General features: G+C 42.6%; 2 protein-coding genes across 2 annotated transcripts in view; both read left to right on the top strand.

Annotated features, from left to right (window-relative positions):
• Positions 1-623: 623 nt before the first annotated feature.
• Positions 624-26091, top strand: LOC125933116 (methylcytosine dioxygenase TET1-like). Its single transcript, XM_049645988.1, has 4 exons — positions 624-775; positions 7581-7721; positions 8313-10341; positions 25714-26091. The coding sequence occupies exons 3-4, from the start codon at positions 8434-8436 to the stop codon at positions 26089-26091; spliced, it is 2286 nt and encodes a 761-aa protein (XP_049501945.1). The 5' UTR covers positions 624-775; positions 7581-7721; positions 8313-8433.
• SLC25A16 (solute carrier family 25 member 16) overlaps positions 26043-27620 on the top strand; it is a 51032-nt gene continuing 49454 nt past the window's right edge. The window contains exon 1 of the mRNA XM_049645155.1: positions 26043-26249. Coding sequence (XP_049501112.1) covers positions 26129-26249 — 121 coding nt within the window. The 5' untranslated portion in view covers positions 26043-26128. The remainder of the gene's footprint in view (positions 26250-27620) is intronic.

Here is a 27620-nt window from a genome sequence, read left to right as displayed (position 1 = left end):
GCAACCCAGATATTGCTCAATTGTGTCATCTCTGATCTGGCACTCCCTTGATCTATCTATAAACATTCAATTTAGAAACCCTAAAATTTTTCTCTCAGCCCAAGAACTCCTCCGAAAAAAGATAATGACAAGAAAACCTTAACACCTCTCTCCCTATCCAATACTCTCCTTTGACATCACACACACACACACACACACACACACACACACACACACACCACACACACAAAGGTGTTATGAGAGAGGAGGGCTAAGGGGAGGGGTAAGGGTCGAGAGGGGAGTCCAGCTCCAGTTTGGGGAAATCCAGCTCGCGTTTTGACTCTCGCTCAGCGGTGCAGGGTCCAGCAAAGGCAGAGCCCCTGCTTCACTCCCAGAGGTCTGTCCTGGGGAGACACTACTGCTCCGGGGGGCTGACCTGGCGGGGAGTGGCAGCGCAATCCGCTCCCGCACTGCTTTGTGCGCGCAGCCGCCGGCCCCTCGGCTCCCGGGTCTGCCCCCTGGGACAACCCCCTGCCCCGCCCCAGTCATGCAACTCTACCTGCTTCTCCTCTGTGGACCTTTGGGAAGCTGCCGCCCACCCCAGGGTCTCGGGCCCTGACCCTGCCAGGCAGCCGGTAGGTGTCCGCCCGGGGCCCGCTCGCGCCCCTCGTGCCCGCCGAGACTCTGGGCTCTCAAGTTGTGGGGACCAGCGCGAGTTGGAAAGTTTACCCGAGGGCTGGTGCGGGCTTGGAGCCTGGGGCACGCGCGCTGCCCTCGGAGCCGGCGCCGGCCAGTGGTGAGTTGGGGCTGGGGCAGAGGGCAGGGTTGCAGGGACCCTCACACCGAGGCCGGAAGGGGGTGCGAGGGGCGGTACTCGGCTAGGGCTGGGTGGGGGCCGGAGCTCGGCGTCCGCGGGTCCTCCGGGTCCGCTAGGGTGGGCCCACTCCCCGCGGCGACCCCCTGCCCCGAGCCGCTTGGGGCGCTTTTGTTGCGGGTGGTAAACAATGCTCCCGGCCGGAGGACGCGGCCGCCGGCCCCGGAGGCCCAGCTGCGGCGCTGGACGAGGGGAGCGGGGCGGGGGCGCCGCGGGCTCGGACCCCGGGCGCCGCCGCAAACCGGGCTTGGGGGAGGGTAAGTGTGCCTGCGGGGATCCCTGAAAGTGCCGGAGACTGATGCGCCTCGTAGGAGAGTCGCAGGTCTGGCTCCTTAAGGTGAGAAGGCAGAGTTAGGGCAAGTTGCGGGTGAGGAGCCCGTCCTGGCGCACAATCAAGCGCACCCCCAAACAGGGTTTCTCCCTCCCCCATGCTTGTGTAGGGGACAGATTTCTTTGGGAAACTGTTGGCACTTCCCTCCCTGAGCATTTCGGGGAAGGGACTTCATAGATGAAACTTTAGAGTCTGACCCGAGGTGACCTGGAGTTACAGCGATCCGGGAAGTAGGGACTAGGGAGTAGAATTAGTGTTCTGTCAAAATGGCTTTTGAAAACCTCTTTTGGGCGCCACCGGGTTGCGGAGCGCGCTGGCGTTGCGGTCTGGTCATTCCCACCCGCAGGGTCCGGGGAGCTGGCCTCCGGGGTGGGAGGTGCGCAGAGCTGGGTGCCTCCGACCAGCGGTGCCGTCCGGGAGGGGCCGAGTCCCGGCCAGGGCCGCAGGCACTTCACGTGTCGTGAAGGGACGGGGCTGGATCTCTCTCCCTCTCCCCCTCTCCTCTCTTCCTCCCTTCCCGGCCCTGCTTCTCACCCACACCCTCAACTGATAGGGCTTCTGGAAGGGCTACTTGCAGTCCGTATAGTTCCACTAAAAGTGGTCAGGAGGTTACCGACCCGCCCCAGTAGCCTTCCACGTGAATGGGGAACCCAAACTGCGCATTTCTGACCCAATAAAAATGAATATATCACCAAGAACAAAAATTGCCTGGATTAGGAGTCTTTCCCCCGCCCCCAACTCGTCATTTTCCCAAATTAACCATTTTGCATAGGTCACCCCTGTGCCACTTCTCCCCGGTTCCACTCTCGGGCACCAAATGAGCTGCACAATACGTAATGGTAATAGCTTATGAAGAGATAAAGGTTAAGTGCTTCGAGACTTAAGCGAGTTAAAGATAAGGTGCACGGTCTAGTGTCCGCCGGGTGCGCTGCGCACCGCACCGGGATGAGTTGAAGGGCGGCGCTGTAGGGTAGCAGCCTCAGGTCTGCCCTGAACGAAATGTGCTCACCTTCCCTTCTCCTCCCCCTCCGACGATATGAAGTAAAATAAAGACGATGGTTTCTTAAGGCCCAAGATGCCAAATATATATGCATCTATACATGTATTTGGGGCTTGTTAACCAGTTAGGGCAAGAATTATTTAGAGCAGATCAGGAATGTATGACTGCAATTAAACAAGGGTGGTGCACCAGATAGGTGCATAGATAAGGAGATGCTTGGAGATTAGTCCGTATTATTTCCAAGAACTGAAAGACTTCGGCACTGTGATTTTGGGCGTGTTTCCTGATTTTACCAGTTTTGAGTTACACTTCCCTCCCCAAGTAAGGGATCTTAAATAGGTTGGTTGTCAGCCTCTGACAGTGTTTAAAGCCAGGTTATGATTTCGGTTAAACTTCAGAATCAAGATATTCTGGAGTTATTAGCACACCCCGTCCCTTTCTCTTTGCACAGATTAGTAGCTCAGATTTACAACTCTGCGACGATCACTTACCATTATAATGAGAATTAACTATGGCACTCAGCTCTGGTTTTCCAGAATTGATGGGTCTGAGGTTTGGATCACCACTGTTTCTGCTCTTTGTTTCTCTTCCCTCTCCAATCTTCTTTATCTGGTTTGTCCATCCCCTCCCCCACTCTCTCTTTGCATCTATTTTTCTTTCCCTGCACAATTAAATTTCTTTTTTCTCTCCCCTAGGTCTTTTTACCTTTAGTCTTCAGCGTTTTGATCCCAGTTATCTTTTTTACATTCTAGCTTTATTACTACAAAAGTCTTCCCCTTAGTTTTTTGCCCACTCCCCCTTTCCCTTTAGACATTTTCTTCCTTCTTATGCTTTTTACTATTCCCAGTGTGTTTTATACTTTTCTTGTTTTTGGAAGAATCCTTCCATCTCCATTTTAACTTCTCCCTTCCCTTTTCTGTGGCTCTCTTAGGCCTTTTTTTTTCTTGCTCTCTGCAGGGCAGCAGGGGTGTTTTACATATGGAAGGAGCCTTTGACTAAATCTGCTGGCATTCTAGTGAGTTTCCTTGAACAGCCTTTCCTTGTGCAGAGGGCTCTCACACTTCCTGTGGTAGAAGACTATCTAGGAACTGCAAGCCGCCCGCCCACCTCCTCTTCCTTTAGATGTAGAACTTAGTTGCTGGAGGAAACTAAGTCAGGTGGTGCCTTTTAAAAGAAATGTTGTAAGTCTTGTATTTCTCAGTCAAGTGCAGTAGCCTTTAAATTCTAAGGAGCTGAATGGAGCGACTCTGAAATCAGAGCTTCTTTTGCCTCCAGCCATATGAATGCAAATACTCACCACTTTTTTGGCCACTGCTAGTAGTGGGAAGGGTTGCAATATAATTTTAAATTGACATGCGGGCTGGATGGTTACATCAGTTCAGCCACTTCCTGCCCAAGGGACTTTGGGAGATCCAGGAGAAGGAGGAGGGATGGAGGTGGGAGAGGATTTTCTGACATGGTGCTGTTGTCAATATTGTCCTTTACAGACAACTGACATAGTTCATGAAGTCACTTTTTATTTTCTAGACCAGGGAATTACTTCAGTAATTATAAAAAAGGCCCTCTGTAGGGAAAGATTGAGTACTTAGTAAGCTCAAATAATATTGAGGAAAATACCTGATCCTATTTGTTCACCAGTTTGGTTAGGTTAAGTTTAAATTATTTGTGAATAATTAGTCAATCCTTAGACAGTCAAATATTTATTGCCTGCTCCTGCCACTTCTTCCCTCTGTCTTTAACCTTATACTCTCTACTTTAGGTTGGCATCATGTCTTTTCATGTTTCAAATTATGTGTTGGCCTCTTGAATCTCCTACTGCTCTAGTCCTCTACATCAGAAGGATATTTTAGTAAAAAGAATTTTTATTTGTGGTGTCCTGTGGTGAAAAGATTTGTTAACTAATGTTTTATATCTCACAATTGTTGGGAGTTTTGTTTGCTTGTTTCATTTTGTTTTCTCTTCCAGGAAAATAAGAACCCACAGAATAGTATCAATTGCAAATAATTAGGACCTATGATCTGTATTTAATAACAGAGACACTATTCTCTTATTTTCTGCTCTAATTGTGTTATCCTATATCTATCTCTGTAGCACTCAGAACTCTTCAATATATTCTAGGGTAGAATAAATTGATTTTGAGAAATATTGAAACGTCAATTTTCATCAGAAATGAAAAATGTAAGTGGAATTAGTTTTTGGTTGTAAATATACCTTTTTGTAGGACTTAAGTACTCTATAATAAATAAAAGTAACAAAAAAGGGGGAAATGGAGCATTTAATAATGTGTACAGGTTAACAAGGAAAATAATTTTCAGGAGATCTGTGGGGATAACTTCATATTTAAATAGGAACCTATTTAATAGAATGGACTGCATTGTCCCCCCCCCCCCCCCCCCCCACACACACACAAATTTCAAAAAGAGCTTGTTGCCTCTCCTCCCAGAGTTCAGCCCTGGGGATAACTTAGTTTATCACAAAAGAAGGTCACATTTCATCATTGGAGCCTTGGGTGATAAAATTAGGATCTTGTGGGAGCCCTTATTTTGTTTCTGATTGTCTATTTCTTTGGCTGGGTGGTACCCAGTGGTTTCTCCCCTGCAGTTGGGTTTTTCAGGGGTCATTGGCCTCTTTCACGATCTCATAAAAAGGCTGTTACCATTTAAAGAGACCACATCTTCCCAATCCATGTTGCTCATACCTTTTCCATTTCCTTGGCAGGCTCTTTTTCAGGAGATAAGGTTTGAATGGTAAACATTATCTTAATTACAAGGCTGAATTTCTAAAGCACTTTAATTTAAAAATATAAAAGAATATATGAGGCTGAGATCAATTTATAAACTACTTTCAAAGGCAGATCCCATGACACCTTCTGGTATATCCAGATTACTTGCCTACATAACGTGAATTTTAATTTTCGTGGCCTATTGCAATACCTAGATTATATGCTCCTAATAATTTTTTAGAAATGCAATCTTGATACAAGAGATAAAGCAAGCTTATACTGATATTGTTGAATTTCTAAAGAATGGAAAGGATTGCTTTTTGCTATCTGAAAAAACATCCTTATAAAGACTGCTGACTTTCTGGAGATTAGAATTGGAATGTCTTTTGTTTTCTAAAAATACTGGTACAAAAAGCAATGGTCTTTGGAGAAAATATCTAACAGTTTTTCACAGCCAAAAAATTAGTGCAAGCCAAAACCCTTTTTTTTTTTAAAGGGGGAAAGCAGTAAGCTTAGATACCAAGAACTCCAGTATTCTCCAGTCTAGTGTTTGTATTTAGCACACATTTATCAAACTTATTTTTCTTGTAGTTAATATTATCACTGCCCATTTAAAAAGTCTATCTTGAGGTGGGGACGGGGCACTTGCCTGAGTGGCTCAGTTGGCCAAGCGTCCATCCTTAGCCGAGGTCATGATCTCTCGGTTTGTGAGTTCAAGCCCCAAGCCCCTCATGGACTCTGCAGTGATGGCTTTGAGACTGCATTGGACTCTCTGTCTTCCTCTCTCTCTCTCTCTCTCTCTCTCTCTCCCGCTCATGCTCACTCAATGTCTGTCTCTCAAAAATAAATAAACAAACATTAAAAAATAAAATAATTAAAAAGTCTGTCTTGGGGGAAAAACTAAGTAAAAAATCAAAAATCTGTCTTGGGGTGCCTGTCTGGCTCAGTTGGTGGAGCTTCTGACTCTTGATCTCAAGGTTGTGAGTCTGAGCCCCACACTGGGTGTAGAGATTTCTTAAAAATAAAATCTTAAAAAAAAAAAAAAGAAACAAAAAGGCTATCATTATTTCTTTTTAAAGTTTACTTATTTATTTTGAGAGATAGTGCAGGAGGGGCACAGAGAGAAAAATATCTTAATTTTTTTTTTTTAATGTTTATTTATTTTTGAAACAGAGAGAGACAGAGCATGAATGGGGGAGGGTCAGAGAGAGAGGGAGACCCAGAATCTGAAGGAGGCTCCAGGCTCTGAGCTGTCAGCACAGAGCCCGAAATGGGGCTCGGGCCCACAAACCATGAGATCATGACCTGAGCCAAAGTTGGACGCTTAACCAACTGAGCCACCCAGGCGCCCCGAGAAAAATATCCTAAAGGCACAATGCTTTGACTTTAACTCAATGAGTGCTCTGGGGTCTTTTATTGCAGTGTGTAGCTTACTATGTGTTAGGTGATAATAGAAACAAAAGAACTAAATCTTGTTTTGCAGTGTATGGCAGACTGGGTTAAACTGATTCTATAATGATAACCATTTTGCTTATCTCTCTTTTTTTGTTTTTTGGAGTTATAAGCAGCCTTTATTTTTTTAAGTTCCCATTTATTATTAAACACCTAAGAATATGCCAGCACTATGCTAAGTGTTTACACAGCTCATCTCATTTTATTCTCATGGTAACCCAGTGAGGTCAGTACTATTATGCTTCCTCTTCTATTACACATGAGGAAACTGAGGTATAGAGAGACTGAAGAATTTATCAGAATCACGTGGCTAGTAATGTTTCTGAGCTGGAAACTGAACCCAAGTCTGCCTATTTCCAAAGTCCTTCCCCTACCTTCCCCACTCCCTCCTCAACCTCACATAAGCTTTTCCTGTAGGAGCCCAATGATACCTCAAAATGACCTCAGTTCAGATGTAGAAACCTTGATTCAGTTAAATAGGATGTGGAAGGAACTAGCAGGTGATTACAAATTCAAACTTGCAGCTTTCTGATGGGGCACATCTCTCTAGCCACTAAACCCACCAGTGTGTCCCAGGATTACCTGGATCAGATCAGTGCAACAAAAACAAATGCACAACTTGAGAATGATAGAGGGCTGTCAAGTTTTTACTTGGCCAAGTAATAACATTATAAAATAAATCTATCCCTACCTTTTCAAAAAAAATAAAGGACTTTTACTTTTCTAAAAGAAAAGACATTTTAATGAGAGAAAACAGGGAGGCATTTCAGAGTAAGGAAGAGTTGTCTAAAATGAATAAATTCAACTTTATGGAAAAACTTTATACTGCCCTTTTTGCCCCTGATTTTGCCACAGACTGTTGATCACTTGGTTGCAGACCAAGTTTTTGGTAACTATTCTCCTACAACATATTTTCTTACAAATCCAACAACGTGTTAACCGTTAAAGAATCCTCACCAACCCAGCTGTCCCACTCTTGATTCTGTGATCTTTAGGGAATAGACTGATACATCTTGTATGGTGAGCTTCATTCTTGCTCATAGTTTGGTCTTATTTTGGGTTAGGGTAAGCAATCAAAGGAGACCAAAAGATAGTGGTAGCTCTTAGTCCCCTTTCATTTTCTCCTTTTTCTTGCTTACCTTTCAAATAATAGTTGCTTGCCTAGTATGCTTTACTGTTCTAATTATCTCATTTTCTCTTTATTTCCAATTTCCTTGCCTAGGCATTCATCATGAGACTTTTGGGATCCTTGGTAGAAGGGATTTAGAACCAGCAGTCTTTGGATTAAGTCGGGTGAAAGAGAAAAGAGGGACCTCATTTCTGGGTGTGGGCAGTGCCCACCACAATGCCTTCCTTATACATAGTAGGTACTCAACAGATATTTGTTGGACCCGTGAGTCTTATCTGTAACCTAATCTGTCAATACTAACTCCTAAGATTTTATGCCATTTTTGTGTGCATGTGTAAAGCTTAAAATTTGTAGATTATTAATTGGAATGTGGTATTAATATTACTAGATCTCCGAGTAGAGTTTCTTGAATTATATAAACTTCTTCCTCTGGTTTTACCAGATGATACCTCATCTTGTGTGGTGATATGCTGAGGAAAGATTAATGGATAATTTTTTAAGTATCCAAAATTTGTAAAGATTGGGATTTGATCTTTAAACTACATGTACTACAACAACTGTGGTTTCTAATGTAGAATAACCCACATGCTTACCCTGTTCGTAGAACTTCATCAGCTAAATCAGTTGTCACAGTAATTAAAGGACCTTTATTTGTGAATCTGGAGTTTAAAGGATATGTTAGTATCTTTTGTGTTTATTATATTTTTCTTTTGCAATAAACATTCTCATTCCCAATTTTGATTAATAATTGTTAGTATTTTATTTCGAATGGGAGAATACATAGGAAAAAGACTCACTTCCAATGTTTTTTTTTTGTTATTTCAGACCAAAATTTTGTGGGCTGAACTCAACCATGCTACATTCAGATTCTCCTCAGAGGCGAGACTTTCCAAAGGACCAATGACTCTGTTCCTTGTGCCCTTTCATTTATTCCTACTCTGTAGCTATGTCTCGATCCCGCCATGCAAGGCCTTCCAGACTAATCAGGAGGGAAGATCTAAACAGAAAGAAAAGCAGCCAACTGAAGAAGACATCTAAGCTAGCCAATAAAAATGTGGCATCAGTCAAGACTGTGAGCCCTGGAAAAGGAGTAAAGCAATTAATTCAAGAAAGAGATGTTAAGAAAAAAATAGAACCCAAAACACCTATGCCAGTCAGAAGCCTTCTGACAAGAGCTGGAGCGGCACGAATGAATTTGGATAGGACTGAGGTTCTTTTTCAGAACCCAGAATCCTTAACTTGCAATGGGTTTACAATGGCTCTCCGAAGTACCTCTCTTAGCAGACGACTCTCCCAACCTCCAGTGATCATAGCCAAACCTAAAAAAATTCCACCTGCTAAGCATTTAGAAAAGCAACATGAATGTGATTGTAATGTAGTTACTGACAAAGGAGTGAAACACTCAGAAAATGATTCAATTCCAACCCAAGTTCCCCTAATTGCTCCTGATACAGAGAATCTAATTGGTGTACAAAATGCATCTTTAATTGAAGGTGAGAGCCAAGAGACAACCCAGTCTTGGTCCCAAAAGGTGGAGGATACCAAAATAAATATCTCTGCTCACAGTGGTCCTGCAGTAGAGATCCCTTCTGGGTCATTGGAAGGGACACATGGTGGTGAAGGACTATTCTCTAAAGAGACATTGACTGATACAAGTGATTCCCCTAGAATGTTTGCTCAGGACACTCTGTGTGCTCCTTTGCTCCAAAGAGCAGCCCTCAAGGTTACTTACGAAGGAAACTCCAGCATTCAGTTAGAAGATTTGGGTTCACGAGTAGAATCTCTTAAGCTATCTGATTCTTACCTGGATCCTATCAAAAGTGAACATGATTGCTACCCCACCTCCAGCTTTAATAAGGTTATACCTGAATTGGACCTTAGAAACTGTTTGTCCATTGGTGGGTCAATATATCCTACCTCATTAATAAAACTCCTCTTGGCAAGCTCTGAACAAGAAACGCTTGGTGCTAAACCAGATAATCAAGAGGTACTCAAAGCTACCCCAGATCAACAGGCAATTCCTGATACCACCCCTGTCCTAGGACAGGCTTTTAGTGCTGTCCCACATCAATGGGAAGTCCCTGGTGCTAACCCAGTACACAGAGAGGCTCTGGATGAGACCCCAGCCCCACCAGAGATTCCTGGTGCTATTCCAGTCCAAGGAGAGGTCTTTGGTGCTATCCTAGACCAACAAATCCTTGGGATGGGTGGCGGTACTGCCTCAGACCCACCTATCTTTGTTCCTGCTCCGCTAAACCCAATTGCTACCTATAGTGTTCTCCCAGAATGGCCTGAGCCCCAGCGCACTGTTTCATATGGGCTTGAGGTCCAGGGAGCAATGCAGATTTTGCCTTTGGGCTCAGGTCACACTCCTCAGCCATCATTAAACTCTGAGATAAGTTCGGTACCTCCTGTGATGACTATTAGCAATATAGAAAATCAGAAGCAGGTTCATATAAGCTTTCTGCCAGCTAACACTCAGGCGTTCACCTTAGCCCCTGAGAGAGGACTCTTCCATGCTTCACAGGGCATTACCCAACTCTCCCAGGCTGGTCCCAGCAAATTGGAAGGAGGGAGCTCCCAGATCAGCGTGACCAGCATGGTTGACATCAATACCACAGTGGTATCTAGGCCAGGTTCAATTGCCAGGGCCTCCCCTTCCTCCTATACAACTTTGCTACCTACTTTGGAAAAGAAGAAACGAAAGCGGTGTGGGGTGTGTGGGCCCTGCCAGCAGAAGACCAATTGTGGTGAATGTACTTACTGTAAGAACAGAAAGAATAGCCATCAGATCTGTAAGAAGAGGAAATGTGAGGAACTGAAAAAGAAACCATCCGTCATTGTGCCTTCGGAGGTAAGTAAACATCCCAGGGGCTGGGAGACGCCTGTAAGACTTTCATAGAGTGATTTGTGCAGAACACTTTACTTTGATAAAATGTTGTATTATCTATAAGAATGTATGGATCTACCTGAAATATGTCTTGTGCAGTGATACATTAGCTTATTTTTAGAATTTGTCTCACAAAACTAGAACATAAAATTTTACATTAAAGGATTTGATGAGACAGAGCAGTGACATGAAACATGGTTTTGCAAAGATTTCCACTTTGCCTTATTTTGGCTAGTTGTGTGTCTTTTTTTGGAAGTTACAGGTTTAACTTAAATTTAAATTAACAGTGGAACATTCATTAACTCCCTTCCAGCTTGAGGAACCGAGGAGTTAAACTTCTTTTCTTTTGAAAGAATAAAATGGTCGGTATCGTTAATTTTGAAAATTTGCCTTGAAGGTGAAACAACAATAAAGCTTTCATCGCACCTTTTGGTAGGTGATTTCCATTTGCTCTACATATCTCATGTGGTTAGGATTAAATGGTCACCAGAAGTTAAAAAGAATTTGTAAACTCTAAAGTGGTACATAAACCTTAGTTGTCATTATTACAGTTAATGAACCTAAGGTACTAAAAGTATTGGTTGACTTAAGACTTTATTTAAAGGTTTTTATGGAACTTGGTTAATACTTAAACTTGCTTTTCAGACCTTTAAAACACATGCCAACTTGGTGTTTTATGATTTTTAGATCACTCACTTGAAGTTATGCTTATTTTGTGTCTGCTGTGAATAAAGGTATAGTAGAAGAGATTAATTTTAAAGAATTGTGAACTTAAATTTAAGTTAGTCTTTTCTATTTCATTCTTATCTATCCAAAATGCTGACTTTCTATTTGACCCATTGCAAACAAGAGATCAGACATTTAACTAATCATATATTGATGGGCATTTAAGGTGTTTCTTTAAATTAAAAAAATTTTTTTTTAATTAATTAATTAATATTTTAATTTACATCCAACTTAGTTAGCATATAACACAACAATGATTTCAGGAGTAGATTCCAGTGATTCGTCCCCCATGTATAACACCCAGTGGTCATCCCAACAAGTATCTTCCTTAATGTCCCTTACCCATTTAGCCCACTCCCCCTCCAACAACCCTCTGTTTGTTCTCTATATTTAAGAGTCTCTTATGTTTTGTCCTCTTCCTTGTTTGTACATTATTTTTGCTTTCCTTAAAAATTTTTAATGTTTATTTATTTATTTTGAGATAGAGAGCGAGAGTGAGCAGGGGAGAGGCAGAGAGAGAGAGAGAGGGAGAGAGAGAATCCCAAGCAGACTCCACAGTCTATGCAAAGCCCGATGTGGGGCTTGTGAATCCATGAACCATGAAATCATGACCTGAGCCAAAATCAAGAGTTGGACGCTTAACCGACTGAGCCACCCAGGCACCCCTAAGGTGTTTCTAAAATACTCTGTTATTCCAAGGGCACCTGGGTGGCTCAGTCAGTTAAGCATCCTACTTCAGCTCAGGTCGGGCTCTGTGCTGACTGCTCAGAGCCTGGAGCCTGCTTTAGATCCTAGGTCTCCCTCTCCCTGCCCCTCTCCCGCTCACACTCTGTCTCTCAAAACTGAATAAACGTTAAAGAAATTTTTTAAGTAAATAAAATACTCTGTTATTCCAAACCTTACTGCAATGAGTAACTTTTACTCAAGTCGCTTCACACGTGTGGGAGTGGCCAGCAACCTGATGGTTTACAAACGTACATGGACAATACCTAGCAGCAGCAGTATCTTACAGCAGAGACCTCCCTCGTAAGTTCCTGATTTGTAAGATTGCCAAATGGCATCATTGCCGAAGGTACTCACTCTGTCTCTGATAGGTGTAAGTGAATTTGTTTTCTTTTTTCCTAAACCTGCTCCTCTTTTGTCATTACATATTTGGCTTAATGGCTTACCGTCTGCATTGTCACCCAAAATGGAAAATTCAGTCATCGTTGATCCCTTCCTTTCCCTCTTCTAGATTTCTTGTTTATGAGATCTGAGCACTCCTTCCTCTCCATTTTCTTAGCCACTTCTATAGACGATGCCTTTATCCCTTATTGGGACATTTCAGTGTTCTCTCTCTCACAGCAAGTATTTACTGCACTTCAACTCTGGGTTGTGCCCTGGGGGTATAGTTGTAAGTGTACTGGCTAGCAGAGAAGTCAGGATGTTGAACAACCTCTCCTTGAGTACAGTCTGAGTTTTCTTTCTAAATCCCTGATGATTCTCTTACCTAAATACATTTAGTGCTCTTCTGTATGTGTGATATATCTCACTCAAAACAAAACAAAAATAGAGCAAAGCTTTTGGTGCCTGCCAAGTATAGGTGAAGCCTAGTTTCTTAGCATGAAATACAAGATCTTCAAGATCTTGACACAGCTGACCTCTGTCTTGTTTGTTGTCACTGCTTCTCATATTAATCTTGAAGTTTCAGTAGTATCCACCTACTTGTATTTCCCCAAGCTCACCATGTGTGTTCCAACTTCAGTGTCCATGTTTATGGTACACATTCTTCCTTTCCCTATCTGACAAGACTCCACCCATTCACTCACCCCTCACTGTGCCACAACTATTTGTGTGTGTTCCCCAGGTTGTTTTTCTAGTGCCTGTCTAGACTTGGCATGGTGATATGTGCTAAATAAGTTAAATGATAAGACAATATAAAGCAGGGGCACCTGGGTGACTCAGTTGATTAAGCATCTGACTCTTGATTTCGGCTCAGGTCATGATCTCATGGTTTGTGGGTTCTAGCCCTCAGTCAGGCTTGCATTGGTCTCTGTGCTGATAGCACAGAGATTCTCTTTCTCCCCCTCTCTCTTCCCCTCCTTCACCCACACACTCTCTCTCTCTCCAAAATAAATAAATTAAAAAAAGGGGGGGGCCTGGGTGGCTCAGTTGGTTAAGCGTCCAACTTCAGCTCAGGTCATGATCTCGCAGTTCGTGAGTTTGATCCCCGCGTCGGGCTCTGTGCTGACAGCTCAGAGCCTGGAGTTTGCTTCTGATTCTGTGTCTCCCTCTCTCTCTGCCCCTTCCTCGCTCATACTCTGTCTCTCTCTGTCTCTCAAAAATGAATAAACATTAAAAAAAATTTTTTTAAAAGAGAGAATATAAAGTATATAATTTGATAGCTATGACATAATGTATACACTGTGCAACTATTAGCACAAAAGCCATCGCCTCCAAAAATTCCTTTGTGCCCCTTTGTAGTCCCTACCCCCTCCCTGCACCCTTTCTGTTTAGGCAAATAGTATCTTTTGTCACTATAGATTTTTTATTTTCTGGAATTTGATATAAATAGAATCATACAATACATACTCTATTTTTTCGGGGGGTGTCATAGGACAGTTCCTCAGGATTCATCCTTTATGATGCTTTTACAAAGTGCAGATCACTTCTTTTGTAATTTGAGTCTGTTTAATGTTTCCTCATGATGAGGTCTGGGTTATACATTTTTGTAGGAATGTCTTCTTATCAGGTGGGACATGATGTCAGTTTGTCCTACTATTATGATCTTATTTTTTTAAAAGATTTATTTATTTTGAGAGACAGACTGAGGTAGAGCATGAGCAGGGGAAGGGCAGAGAGAGAGAGACAGAGACAGAGGATTCAAAGCAGGCTCTGCACTGACAGCAGAGACCCTGATGCAGGGCTTAGACTCATGAACCCTGAGATCAAGACCTGAGCTGAAACTGGACGCTTAACCTACTGAGCCACCCAGGCACTCCTATGATCTTAATTTTGATCTCTTGCTTAAGGTCATATCTTCCAGAATTCTCCATTTTAAAGTCAGTAGTTTTCACTTTATATACTTAATGAATATCTTATAGGGAGACTGAGGCTTTGTAAATATCCTGCTATCCCTCAAACTTTTACCCCCTAGTTTTACATTTATTAGTGAGTTTTGCCTGATGGCTGCCAAATGGTGATTCTGTTTCCATCATTTCTTCTAAATCTATTAGCGAGCTTAGCTTTCAACTCTAAGAGATTTTCCTCCTTTTTTTCAAGATTTTTATTTTTAAGTAATCTCTATACTTACCTTGGGGCTCAAGCTTAGAACCCTGAGATGAAGAGTCTCATGCTCTACTGATGGAGCCAGACAGGTTCCCCCATTTTTTTAATATTCTTTAAAACCACATTTTAAAAAAATGTTAATTTATTTTCATAGAGAGAGGGTGCACACAGGGAAGGGGTAGAGAGAGGGAGAGAGAGAATCCCAACTAGGCTCAGCGCTGTCATTACAGAGTCTGACAGAGGGCTGGATGCCCTGAACGGTGAGATCATGATGTGAGCCGAAATCAGAGTCCAACACTCAACCAACTGAGCCACCCAGATACCCCTCTTGATATTCTATTTCACATTTCCCCCTATACTTGATACTCATATTTTTTGCTCTCTCTTGCTCTTCCCCTCCTCCAAAAGGTCACTTTTATCACTGACAAAGCTGATCCTGAAGAATGTATTATGTTGTCCTTACTCTGGCAGTAGATAGATCTGCCCATCCAAAAGTGCTGGAGAGGCAGAGGAGAACACAGGGAACACTTCTCTGAGGGAAGTTCATTCTGAGGGAACAAACAACAATTGTAAACTCTTGTTTCTGGTTTCTTTGCTTAATATTCAGTAATGTTGCTTATAGTTATTCATTTTTATTGCAGTATGGTGTTCCATTGTATGTTTATATCACAATACATTCATCCATTCTACTCTTAATGAACAGTACTGCTACTGTGCACATTATCATGAATGTCTTTTGGTGAATGTATGTGTGTGTTCTATTGTATATTCCTAGGAATGGAATTGCTGGGTCATAGACTATGCATATGTTTAGCTTTCGTTATTATTCAACAGCTGTGGTTGTTCCAATTAAGACTTCATCAGTCATGTATGAGAGTTCTATTTGCTCCACATCCTTTTTTTTTTTTTTTTTAATTTTTTTTTTTCAACGTTTTTTATTTATTTTTGGGACAGAGAGAGACAGAGCATGAATGGGGGAGGGGCAGAGAGAGAGGGAGACACAGAATCGGAAACAGGCTCCAGGCTCCGAGCCATCAGCCCAGAGCCTGACGCGGGGCTCGAACTCACGGACCGCGAGATCGTGACCTGGCTGAAGTCGGACGCTTAACCGACTGCGCCACCCAGGCGCCCCTATTTATTTTTTTTGAGAGAGAGAGAGCACGAGTAGGGAAGAGGCAGAGAGAGAGAGAGAGAGAGAGAGAGAGAGAGAGAGAATTCCAAGTAGGCTCCACACTGTCAGAGCAGAATCGTGAGATGATGACCTGAGCTGAAATCAAGGGTCGGTTGCTCAACCGACTGAGCCACCCAAGTGCCCATATTTATTTTAAATTTTATTCCAGCATAATTAACATACAGTGCTTTATTAGTTTCAGGTGTACAATATAATGCTTCAGTAATTCCATGCTATTCAGTGTTCATCATCCAATACTGTATTATTCTTTTGTTGAAAAATTTTTAATGCTTATTTGTTTTTGAGAGAGAGAGACAGAGACAGAGAGAGGCAGCGTGAGTGGGGGAGGGGCAGAGAGAGAGGGAGACACAGAATCTGAAGCAGGCTCCAGGCTCTGAGCTACAGCACAGAGCCCGACGTGGGGCTGTAACTCCTGAACCACAAGATCACGACTTGAGCTGAAGTCGGACACTTAACCGACTGAGCCACCCAGGTGTACCTTATACTGTATTATTCTTAAAACACTCTTTTCCATTGGCTTCTATAACTCTTGTTTTACCCTCTACATCTTTAGCTACTTCCTAGTCTCCTTTGCCAGTCTTTGATTCTCTATCTAGACATTAAGTGTTCTAGTTACCCAAGGCTGATTTCTAGGTTCTCACTTTCTCCTTAACCTTGATTTACCAATGTTATATCTTTAGCCCAGGCTGCTTCTTATATATTCAACTCTTTAGTATCTCTTCTTGGGTGTCTCTAAGGCCTCTGCATACTCAATATGGCCCAACCAAGTAACTCATCCTTTCCTCTGTCCTTCCACTTTGCTCTAAACCAACAGTAAACTGATTCTCTTCTAGTGATCCCTGCCTCGGTGGTGAATCCATAAAATTATGTTAACAGGAAACTAGGAATTATCCTTGACATCTTCCTCTCCCCATTGCCCTATTGAATCCCTTGCCAAGTCTCATCCATTTTATCACTTCAGAGTCCATTCATCCATTTCCCTCCATTTCTGTGGCCTTTACTCTAGACTAAGTGCCACATCTTGCAATAGTCTACTCATATCTGCTTTTGTCTCTATTACATTATCCAAGCTATGGGCAAGGATCTTTTTTGAAATGTACACCTGACCATGTCAACCACAGCTTAACACTTTGGCTTGTGTTGCTTTTAGGATAATGACAAGACCTCCACAGTGACTACAAGGCTTCTAGTGGCTATAAGATTTTATATATATATATATGTTTTATTATTTATTTTTGAGAGAGAGAGCCTGAGTGGTGGAGGTACACAGAGAGAGGGGGACAGAGGATCTGAAGTGGGCTCTGTGCTAACAGCAGAGAGCCCAGTGAGGGACTCGAACTCATGAACTATGAGATCATGACCTGAGCCAAAGTTGGACACTCAACCAACTCAGCCACCCAGGCGCCCCTAGATTTGACCTATTTCTCTATTTCATCTTATATCACACACTTCCTAGTTCTTCCTACTCTAGTCACAGTGGTTTTCTTCTATAGTTGCAAACCAATAATTTTGTTCTTATGAACCAGTTAATTTCATTTGCAGACAAGTTTCATTGTAGGCTGGACAAACACTTTGACACTTCTCCAGTCTAGCAGCTCCCTCTATTGTCTCATACATTTGTCAGCATAGGTGACCTGCCTGATCCCTGGAAGGCATTTGAATTCTTGACCCTTAAAGGACATAGTGTAGTCATGTATTTGAGGTTGTGATCAGACCTTTGAAAACACCAGCTCTCCTACCAGAGGCTCTGTTTCCTTTTTGTGGAATGCTTTTTCTTATGCCTTTCCTCAGTTAAGCCCTTGTCATCCTCCACTTCTGAGTTTAAGCATCACTTCCTTCCTCAAAGAAGCCTTCTCTAAACTTATTTAGGTCAATGGGGCACCTGTGTGGCTCAGTGGCTTGAGTGTCTGACTTTGGCTCAGGTCATGATCTTGCAGTTTATGAGTTGGAGCCACACATCAGGCTCGTTGCTGTCAGCCTGTGGGGGCAAAGCCCTCTTCAGTTTCTCTGTCCCCTTCTCTCTCTGCCCCTCCCCTTCTTGCATTCTCTCAAAGATAAATATTAAAAAAAAAAAAAGTAAATTGTTTTAGGTCAAATTACTTTTTTATGGTTTTATATCACCATGTACTAAACCTCCTCTCAAACGTACTAATCTCAGTTTGAATTTTACATGAATTGCTGTGATTATTTGATTAAGATCTGTCTTTCCCACTGGAGTATAAGCTCCCTGAAGGACATGGATCAAGCTTTTTTCTTTGTTTTTAAGGTTTTATTTTTTTATTAAAATGTTTTTAATGTTTATTTATTTTTGAGAGAGAGAGAGCATGAACAGGGGAAGGGCAGAGGGAGAGAGCGGGGGGAGACACAGAATGCAAAGCAGGCTCCAGGCTCTGAGCTGTCAGCATAGAGTCCAATGCAGAGCTCAAACTCATGAGCTGTGAGATCATGACCGGAGCCAAAGTTGGACGTCTAACCGACTGAGTGCCCCAGGTGCCCCATTAAGGTTTTATTTTGAAGTAATTTCCACGTCCAACATAGGGCTTGAAGTTACAACCCTGAGATCAAGATGGACCATGTTTTTATCAACTATTGTATCTCTGATGCCTACCATCTGTACAAGAAATACCTATTGAATGAATGAAAGAATAAATTAGGTCAGTTCTGTAAACAACTTCTAGTTCATTGCTATATCTAATTGTAACTACATTGACATAATACAATTCCTCTTCTGCAATATTCTTTCTCCTACAACTGCCTGGAAAACTCTTACTCATTTTTCAAGGCTCAGCTCAAGTCTCTTTTCCTAATCTCCTCACTCCTCCCATAGAATTTGTCTCTCCCCTTTCTGCCTTATAGTACTCCATGCATACTCCTAATATAAAATAGGTAACTGACAAATTGTGCTCACTTTTTGTAGCTGCTTGCTCTCTTACAAAAGACTTTGTAGAAATGTTGTCTTATTAATTTGTATACCTTGGTCATCTAACACAATGCCTGGAACACAGTAGGTAGACAGTGGATGTGTGTTGACTGAATGAATATAGATCTATTCTGTAGGTTTAGGGGTGTACATACTAAGGAAGTGAGAGGAATATAGCACCTAATATGTGCTGAGCACTGCAGTAGCTCTTATGCCTCAATGATCTCATGTGATATTTGCATCACATGGAGGGGATCACTCACATTTTACAGATTAGAAACTGATACTCGGATATTTAGTGAGTCCTTAAGATCATTATCTAAGTAGAGAACATTCAATGCTTTGGTTCTTTCTTATTCTACTGTGTTGTTAGAAATTAATGTGCAACAACTATACTTAAATTAAAAAAATTAATGTGAAGATTTGATGGGCTTCAGAAAAAGACTTGACTCAAAAATGTCAGCTTTGGGGCACCTGGGTGGCTCAGTCGGTTAAGCGTCCAACTTCAGCTTAGGTCATGATCTCACGGTTAATGAATTTGAGCCCTGCGTTGGGCTCTGTGCTGACATCTCAGAGCCTGGAGCCTTCTTTGGATTCTGTGTCTCCCTCTCTCTCTGCCCCTCCCCACTCGTACTCTGCCTCTCTCTCTCTCTCAAAAATAAATAAAACATTTAAAAAATTTAAAAAAAAGAAAAATGTTGGTTTTCATTTTTTCAAATACCAGATTATTAAAACCAAAATAAAAGAGAAATCTGAAGCAATTTCCTAAAATTTCTGCTCTCCTTATTAGCTTTGACCTTATGTTCACAAACTTTTCTCAACTTCACATTAGCCATGGAAATCTGATGTCACAACTTTAGAATATCTAATATTATTTCTAGAGTTGAGCAGCACCTGGCCAGCTCAGTTGGTAGAGCATGTGACTCTTGATCTCAGGGTCATAAGTTCAAGCCCCACATTGGGCATGGAGCCTACTTAATTACAAAGAAAAAAAGAGTTGAAAATATTAAGAATTATGTTCATCTCATGCAATTTCTTAATATCTAATTAATTAATGTCTAATATCTAATAGATCAAAAATATAACCAAACTATGCTTTAGAAAATATCCAAACCATAAAAAAAGTGTATAATGAAAAGTAAAAGGTACAGGTCTCCTAAGTTTCATCAGTCCCATCCCCCAGAGGTAATCACTGCTAGACAGTGTCTTGTGTATCATTTCAGAAATAGTTATGGCATTTCTTCTGATATACTAAAATACGCTATATGCATATAAAAGAAAACAAAGATGTCCAATTTCATGTGACGTTGCATAACATCTAAAACATTATAGGAATTCCTGGGTGGCTCTGTTGGTTAAGCCTCCAACTCTTGATTTTGGCTCAGCTCATGACCTCATGCTTTGTGAGATATCATGCTTTGTGAACCCTTACATTGGACTCCACCTTAACAGCAAGGAGCCTGTTTAGGATTCTCTCTCTCCCTCTCTCTTTCTGCCCCTCTCCTGCTTACGTGTGTGCACGTGCATGTGCTTTCTCTCTCAAAATAAATAAATAAACATTTTTAAATATTTAAAATGTTGTTTGTGGATAAATTCAACACTGAAGGAGCAAAGGTCTCCAGGCACCTGGGTGACTCAGTCAGTTGAGCGACCTACTCTTCATACTGGTTGAGGTCATAACCCCAGGGTCATGGAATCAAGCCCAGCGTTAGGCTCCTCTTGGATTCTGTTTCAGATTCTCTGTCCCTCTCCCTCTTACCCTCGTGTATGCATACTCTCTCTCTGTCTCTCCCTCTCTCAAAAATAAGTAAATAAAGGAGCAAAGGTCTTATGTTAGACATAGGATAAAATATATATGACCCAAAGTTATTGAAATTAGTTAGGCATCTGTGATACATTCGTGACAGATACAAGTAAATGAAAGTCTGCGGTCTAAAAGACTCTTTAACAGAAGACTTGCAGATAGCTAAGGTCCACGACAGTGTTTATTAAAATGGCACTGCAGGGCATCTGGGTGGTTCAGTCCGTTAAGCATCCTACTCTTGATTTCAGCTCCTGTCATGATTTCACAGTTCGAGCCCTGCAATGGGCTCTGTGCTGACAGAGCCCTTGTGGAGCCTGCTTCAGATTCTCTCTCCCTTTCTCTCTGCCCCTCCCCCACTCAAAAATAAATAAATAAACATTTAAAAATTGGCATTCCAATTTCTCCCTATTTCACATAACACGGTGGTGCATGTGGGGATGGGAAAGTTTTCAAAGAAGGCTTTTCAGGTAGTTATTGTTATATATGGTCTACATGGTATTCATATATTGTCATATTAAAAAAAAAAAAAAGCTTTGTCAAAACTTTGTCCTTTGCCAGAGATGCCTGGCTGGCTCAGTCAGTAGAGCATGCTACTCTTGATCTAGGGGTCATGAGTTCAAGCCCCTTTTAGAGGGTAGAACTTAAAAACAAAACAAACTTTGTTTTGGTATTTTGTATGTTTTCACTCAAATGCTGCATTATACATACAGTGTTTATTTGAAAATTATTTTGGCTTGGGTGCCTGGGTGGCTCAGTTGGTTGAGTGTCTGACTTTGGCTCAGGTCATGATCTCATGTCTTGTGCTGAGACAAGCACATCGGGCTCTGTGCTGACAGCTCAGAGCCTGGAGCCTACTTTGGATTCTGTGTCTCCCTCTCTCTGCTCCTCCCCTGCTCGCACTTTTTCTTTCTCTGTCTTACAAAAATAAATAAACATTAAAAAAAATATTTTGGCTTTTTTTGCTGTTGTTTTTGTATTTCATCTTTTTTTTTAGACTGAATTAATTAACTAATTAATTTAGAGGGCACAAGTGAACAAGGAGTAGAGACAAAGGGAGAGAGAGAAGCAGAGCTCACCCCGTGGGGCTCATGTTCACCTGAAGCAGGGCTGGAACTCACAAACCATGAGATCATGACCTGAGCCAAAGCCAGATGCTTAACTGACTGAGCCACCCAAGCGCCCAGTTTTTTTTTTTTTTTTTTTTGTCTTTGTGTTTTGTTTTTTGTTTTTGTGCTAACATTTCTAAACTTTCTGTGTCTTAAGCCAATTCCTCTTTCTGTCTTCCTTATTTTGTTAGTGATACCATCAAGTCTGTTAATCACTCTAGCAAAAAGGTTTGCAGCAGCTTTGGCTTTTCCTCCATCAATTTCCTTTTAGGTCGCTATGTTTTTATGCTCCTATCAGCCCTCTTTTTTAATTAATTAACTTTTTGAGAGAGAGAGAGAGAGAGAGAGAGAGAGAGAGAGCACAAGTGGGGGAGAGACAGAGAGAAACTCCCAAGAAGGCTCCTGGATGTCAGTTCAGAGCCTGATATGGGGCTCGAGCTCACTGATCTCATGAATTGTGAGATTGTGACGAAATCAAGAGTCAGACACTTAACCAAGTGAATCACCCAGGCCCTCTTGCCTGGATTGTTGCAAAAGCTTCCCAACTGGCTTCTTTATTAAGGATCTGTCAGTATCTCCCTTCCCAAACATTCTATTCATCTCTTCCAAATTAACTTTTCTAAAATCGAGCTGTCACCAGCTTCTTATTATCCATTGAACTAAGTCTAAACTCTTTAGCCAAAGATTAAACCACTTCATGATATAGCCTTGACCTACTTCTCTAACATTATTGGTCAGTAGTCTGCCACACAAGTGTTGGGCCATCATGGAGAGGGAATCAAGGATCGACAAACTGGACTATTCCTTGTTTCTTGAACAAGTTCAGTTTTCTTATTCTGTGTGTGTGTATGTGTATATATGTTTGCCTTAGTCCATGCTTAGCCATGTCAAAGGACAGTTTAATTATCTCCTTCCCTGATGACCACTAGCCAATATGATCTTTCTCCTGCATCCCCACTTTTATTTGTATTATATGTATTTTACTATTAGGTTCACATTCATTCCATGAAATAATACATTCTCTGAGGAAGTGGATTGATTTTTCCCTACTTTTTTAGCTTATGGCTACTAGTTGCTAGATATTCTAAAAGTGAAAGACAGAGAGAAAAGATTGGTCTTTGGCATGCCTGGCTGTCTCAGTTAGTAGAGCGCACAACTCTTGATCTTGGAGTTGTGAGTTCGAGCTCCATGTTGGATGTGGAGATTACTTAAAAATAAAATCTTTAAAAAAATGATAAAAGAGGGGTGCCTGGGTGACTCAGTCAGTTAAGTGTCTGACTGTTGATATTGGCTCAGGTCATGATCCCATGGTCCTGAAATTGAGCCCTGTGTTGGGCTCCACACTGAGCATGGAGCCTGCTTGGGATTCTCTTTCTCCCTCTCTCTCTCTTTCTCTGCCCCTCCCTGATTGGCACATGCTCGCTCTCTCTCTCTCTCTCTCTCTCTCTCAAAATAAATAAATAAACTTTAAAAAAAAAGAAAAAAAGAAAAGCTTGGTCTTTAAGTAGATCTACCATCATGTATCACCTATTCAGTGTCAAAGGACATACCCAATTAATGAAACAGATGAGTCCTAACGTCATTTGAGCTTACATTCTAGTGGAGGGAAACTGATATAGAAACATTTTATATATAACATAAATCTTGTATATAATATATATGGAAAGCTGATAAATGCTGTGGAAAATATCTATTAAATTAAAAAAATTAATGTTTATTTATTTTTGAAAGAGAGAGAGAGAGAATGCGAGTGGGGGAGAGGCAGAGAGAAAGGGAGTCACAGAATCCTAAGCCGGCTCCAGGCTCTAAGCTATCAGCACAGAACCTGACGTGGGGCTCAAACCCATGAACTTTGAGATCATGACCTGAGCCCAATTTGGATGCTTAACTGATTGAGCCACCCAGGTGCCCTTTATTAATCTTTTTTAATGTTTATTTATTTTTGAGAGAAAGAGAGAGTGAGTAGGGGAGGGGCAGAGAGAGAGGGGGAGACACAAAATCTGAAGCAGGTTCCAGGCTCCAAGCTGTTAGCACAAAGCCTGATGCGGGGCTCGAACTCATGGACTGTGAGATCATGATCTGAGCCAAAGTTGGACACTCAACCAACTGAGCCACCCAGGCACTCCTGTGGAAAATATTTAAATTAGAGTCACATACCTTACTGACTGAACCAGCCAGGTGCCCCAGAAAATTTTATTTCACTTTTTAATCTATTTCTAAAGATTATTATTATTATTATTATTTTAAAGTTTACTTATTTTGAGAGAGATAGAGCGGGAGCAGGGCAGGTATAGAGAGGGAGGGAGAGAGAGAACCCCAAGCAGGCTCTGTTAAAGGGGGCTTGACCTCACAAATCATGAGATCATGACTTGAGCCAAAATTAAGGGTCAGACACTTAACAGACTGAGCCACCCAAGCACCCCTAGCATGAGACTTTTGATCTCGGGGATCATGAGTTTAAGCCCCATGATGGGTGTACAGTTTACCTAAAAATATATAATAAATATAATATAATAAAAATAATATAATAAAAATATAATAAAACTGTGAGGTTGGGTAAGATCTAGAGTGAGTGTGATTATAGAAGAGACCCACTGACTGAGCCCTGGGACACTATAACATCTGTAGGTTAGGTAGTTTAGTAGTAACCAGTTGCATAGATGGAGAAGAAATAATTGGATGTTGGGGTGTCTGGCTGACTCACTCTGAAGAGCATGTGACTCTTGATCTAGGGGTTGTGAGTTTGAGCCCCACATTTGGTGTAGAGATAAATAAATAAATAAATACATAAATAAAGGATGTTGAAATCACTAGACTTGTCAGTTATCATTTATATCAACTTTCCATCCTTCATCTGGATTGAGTTTTGGAGCTGGGAGCCATTAAATGATAAGCTGAACCTGTAAGGTACATCTCATTGAAAATGGAAACGGAGGAGAAGAGATGTACCAGTATAGCCTACAGGCCTGGGGGAGAAATCCACATTAGCACTAGGAATTGGGGCAGTTTTGCTAGTTAGGTAATTTCTCCTTTGTTGTTACATTAAAAAAAAATGTAAGAAGCTTTCTCTTTGTATTTTTTTTATTGTGTAAAATACACTTCATTTAAAATCTACAATTTTAACCATTTAAAAAAAATTTTTAATGTTTATTTATTTTTGACAGAGAGAGAGAGACAGAGCCTGAACAGGGGAGGGGGGGCAGAGAGAGAGAGGGAGACAGAATCCAAAGCAGGCTCCAGGCTCTGAGCTGTCAGCACAGAGCCCGACACGGGGCTCAAACTCACAGACCATGAGATCAAGACCTGAGCCGAAGTCGGTTGTTCAACCAACTGAGCCACCCAGGCGCCCCTTAACCATTTTTAATTGTACAATTCAGTAGCATTAATTACATTTACAGTGCAACCATTCCATTTGGGGAGCTTTAGTTTCTACACATTAGACATGTAACATATAAATAATGATATTATTATATAAGTCTGAATTTTCTGGCAGAAACTGAAAATTGGGAACCTGGAGGAAAATAAATTATAAATCTGGACTCATTACTAGTGACTACATGTGTCTAGAAAGATCTTGCAGAAGCATATTCATAGAAATAGAAAGAGGAGACCGGTGCCAATAATAAGAAAGGTTGGAATAACTATTGAAGAAAATTCTAATATCGTTTCTGAAAGAGACAAAACAAGTTCAGAACAACTTTGGTCATAAAGAATAGGAATGAATTTTGCCCAGCGTGGAAGTGATGAGGGGCTTACAGTGAGAGAATAGTGCCCCTCACCTGGGTGGCTCAGTAGGTTAAGCGCCCGACTTCGGCCCAGGTCCTGATCTCAAGCCCCCCGCGTCGGGCTCTGTGCTGCTCCGAGCCTGCTTCGGATTCTGTATCTCCCTCTCTCTCTGCCCCTCCCCTACTCGTGTTCTTTCTCTTCCTGTCAAAATAGACATTAAAAAAATCTATAAAAAAAGAGAGAGAGAGAGAGAAATAGTGCCCCTAAGGAGTAGTTAAGTAGAAGTCTTGGAGTACAGTGCGGGCGCGGAGAAGCAACTGGAAAGTTCCTAAGATTTTATGGCAGAGACTGGGCTGGTGGGGAGCAGAGTTCGGTTAAGCAGAGGCATAGATTCAGAAACGCTGGACAAGCATAGTAATTGTGTAATTTGTAGGGCCCCAAAGAAAGCGCAATCTGCTTTAGCAATATTTCTTTGACTGAGGTGATGGGGTGGAGTGGAAGCTTAATAGGTGGTTAGGGAGAGTAGACACCGAGGTTCAGTGGGAAGCTCTGAGAAGGCAGAACTGATTTGGCGGGAGATGGTGCAATTTCAGAGGTTCCTGGAAAGAGCAGTGAGGAACCAAAGGTTGTTTCTGGAAAGGATTCATCTGAGCTAGGGCAATTACAAGTCAATGGACGGGGAGAGCTTTCTGAGGTGGGTTTTGGTGGGACCTTCTCGCTGGCCACGCTTTCCTTCTTCCATCAGAACAGAAGAGGCCTGGTAAGCGAGGCCGGGAGGAGGGTCTTGGGTGAGGCTGGACGGGGGAGGTGGCGAGCGTGGGTGACTCCCACTCGTGGCGCGGGCCCAGGCCCCGCCCCTGGTGTACGCCATCAGCCCGCGCCGCGCCGCTTGGTGTTATTCCGTCCCGCCCGCGCGGCGGTCGGTGCTCTGTCACCGCCCGCTCTGGTCATGTCTCCAGCCAGTGGCTTGTAAATTGGCGACCCGACTTCCCGTCGCGGCCCTGGTCCTGATGGCGGCGGCGGCGGCCCTGGCAGCGGCCGATCCCCCTCCCGCGATGCCGCAAGCGGCGGGAGCCGGAGGGCCCACCGCCCGCCGGGACTTCTACTGGCTGCGCTCCTTTCTGGCCGGAGGTTGGTGTCAGCCGAGAGGAGCCGGCGCGCTCGGGTGGCAGGGCGGGATCCTGGGCAGATCCGGTGTTTGCGGCCGCGATGACATTCTTGGACTCTGGCTGCTTCAGTGCCCTGTCGGTTGTTTGCACTGACCTGTTGTAACTCTTTCTGATAACCACTTGACTAGTGACAACAGGATCCTGGGGAAGAAGGGCCTGGGAGGGAAGGAAGAGCGGTCTGGGAGCGGCTGGGGATGTGGACGGGCCGAACCAAGCACCCATTCTTCGGGGTGGGAAAGTAGGGGAAAGAGCGAAGTGCCAGGGTTTCAGTGAGACATGTTGGGCACCCTTTTCTTTTACAAGGACCATAAATGACCCATTGTAGAGTTGGATTTTGCTGTTTGCTTTAAAGAAAACAAATACTGGAGGTCAGCTTTTTAAAGATGATGAGGGAAATTGTGTAAAACTGTCTACAACCAAAACTGCTTCCAGTGATCCTAGTAAACTGCTCTATAGTTACATGATAGGTAGCTGGTGCAGCCCTTCTATCTCTGTTACTGTGAGGCCAGAAAGTTCATAATTGTCTCTCAGAAATTTCCTCTGCCTTACCATAAAGAAGTCTTTCAGTCACTGCCTTCTCTTATTTGATTGTCAGGGTTGTCAACACTTAATTACTTGTTAAGGCTGGGAATTTAAAAAATTCCACGTTATGAGGGCTTGTGGAAAGAATATCTGTAGGCAGCAGTAGTATTAATAATTTAATTATTTTGTTCTTCTGATAAAAACGACATTCATTCATTTATACCAGGAATATGAGTGCCTGCTATGTGCCTGCTACATGGTCAGTGTATACCATGGAACAAAACAAAGCTCCTAGAGTTTAGGTTGATTGGGGATTTGAGGGGAGAAAGTAAGTTACATAGTATGTTAGAAGGTGATGAATGCAATGGGGAGAAGTAAAAGGAGAATGGGGCAAGGGAACGCAAAGCTGAGTGGGTGCAGTGTTAAATAGGACGGTCATAAGTCTCTTGGAGAGAATGACACTTGAGCGGACTTGAAGTGAGAGAGTTGAGCAAGTTGATGTCTGAAGAGGAGCATTTCAGGCCAGAAGGAAAGCCATGTAGCTGGAGCCAAGTGGTGTTGATGGGGGAAGGAGGTTAGAGGTAATGGGGAGGCAGAATGAAGAGCTTTGCAAGCGATTGTAAACATTCTGACTTTTAGGGGCGCCTGGGTGGCTCAGTCGGTTGGGCGTCTGACTTCAGCTCAGGTCATGATCTCACCATCGGTGGGTTCAAGCCCCACGTTGGGCTCTGTGCTGACAGCTTGGGGCTTGGAGCCTGCTTTGGTTTCTGTGTCTCCCTCTCTCTGCCTCTCCCCTCTCGTGCTTTGTCTC

The sequence above is a fragment of the Panthera uncia genome, chromosome D2, assembly GCF_023721935.1.
Source record: "Panthera uncia isolate 11264 chromosome D2, Puncia_PCG_1.0, whole genome shotgun sequence".
NCBI classification, from domain to species: Eukaryota; Metazoa; Chordata; class Mammalia; order Carnivora; family Felidae; genus Panthera; species Panthera uncia.
Note: the sequence above shows the minus strand (reverse complement) of the source record. Positions and strands in the feature narration are given on the sequence as shown.

What these genes read in the sequence shown, in the direction of transcription:
- LOC125933116 (XM_049645988.1), top strand. Translation starts at nt 8,434, where the DNA reads ATGTCTCGATCCCGCCATGCAAGGCCTTCCAGACTAATCAGGAGGGAA. An exon ending in CCGTCATTGTGCCTTCGGAG is followed by an intron (nt 10,342 to 25,713) that starts GTAAGTAAACAT and finishes GCAATTTCAGAG; the next exon opens with GTTCCTGGAAAGAGCAGTGA.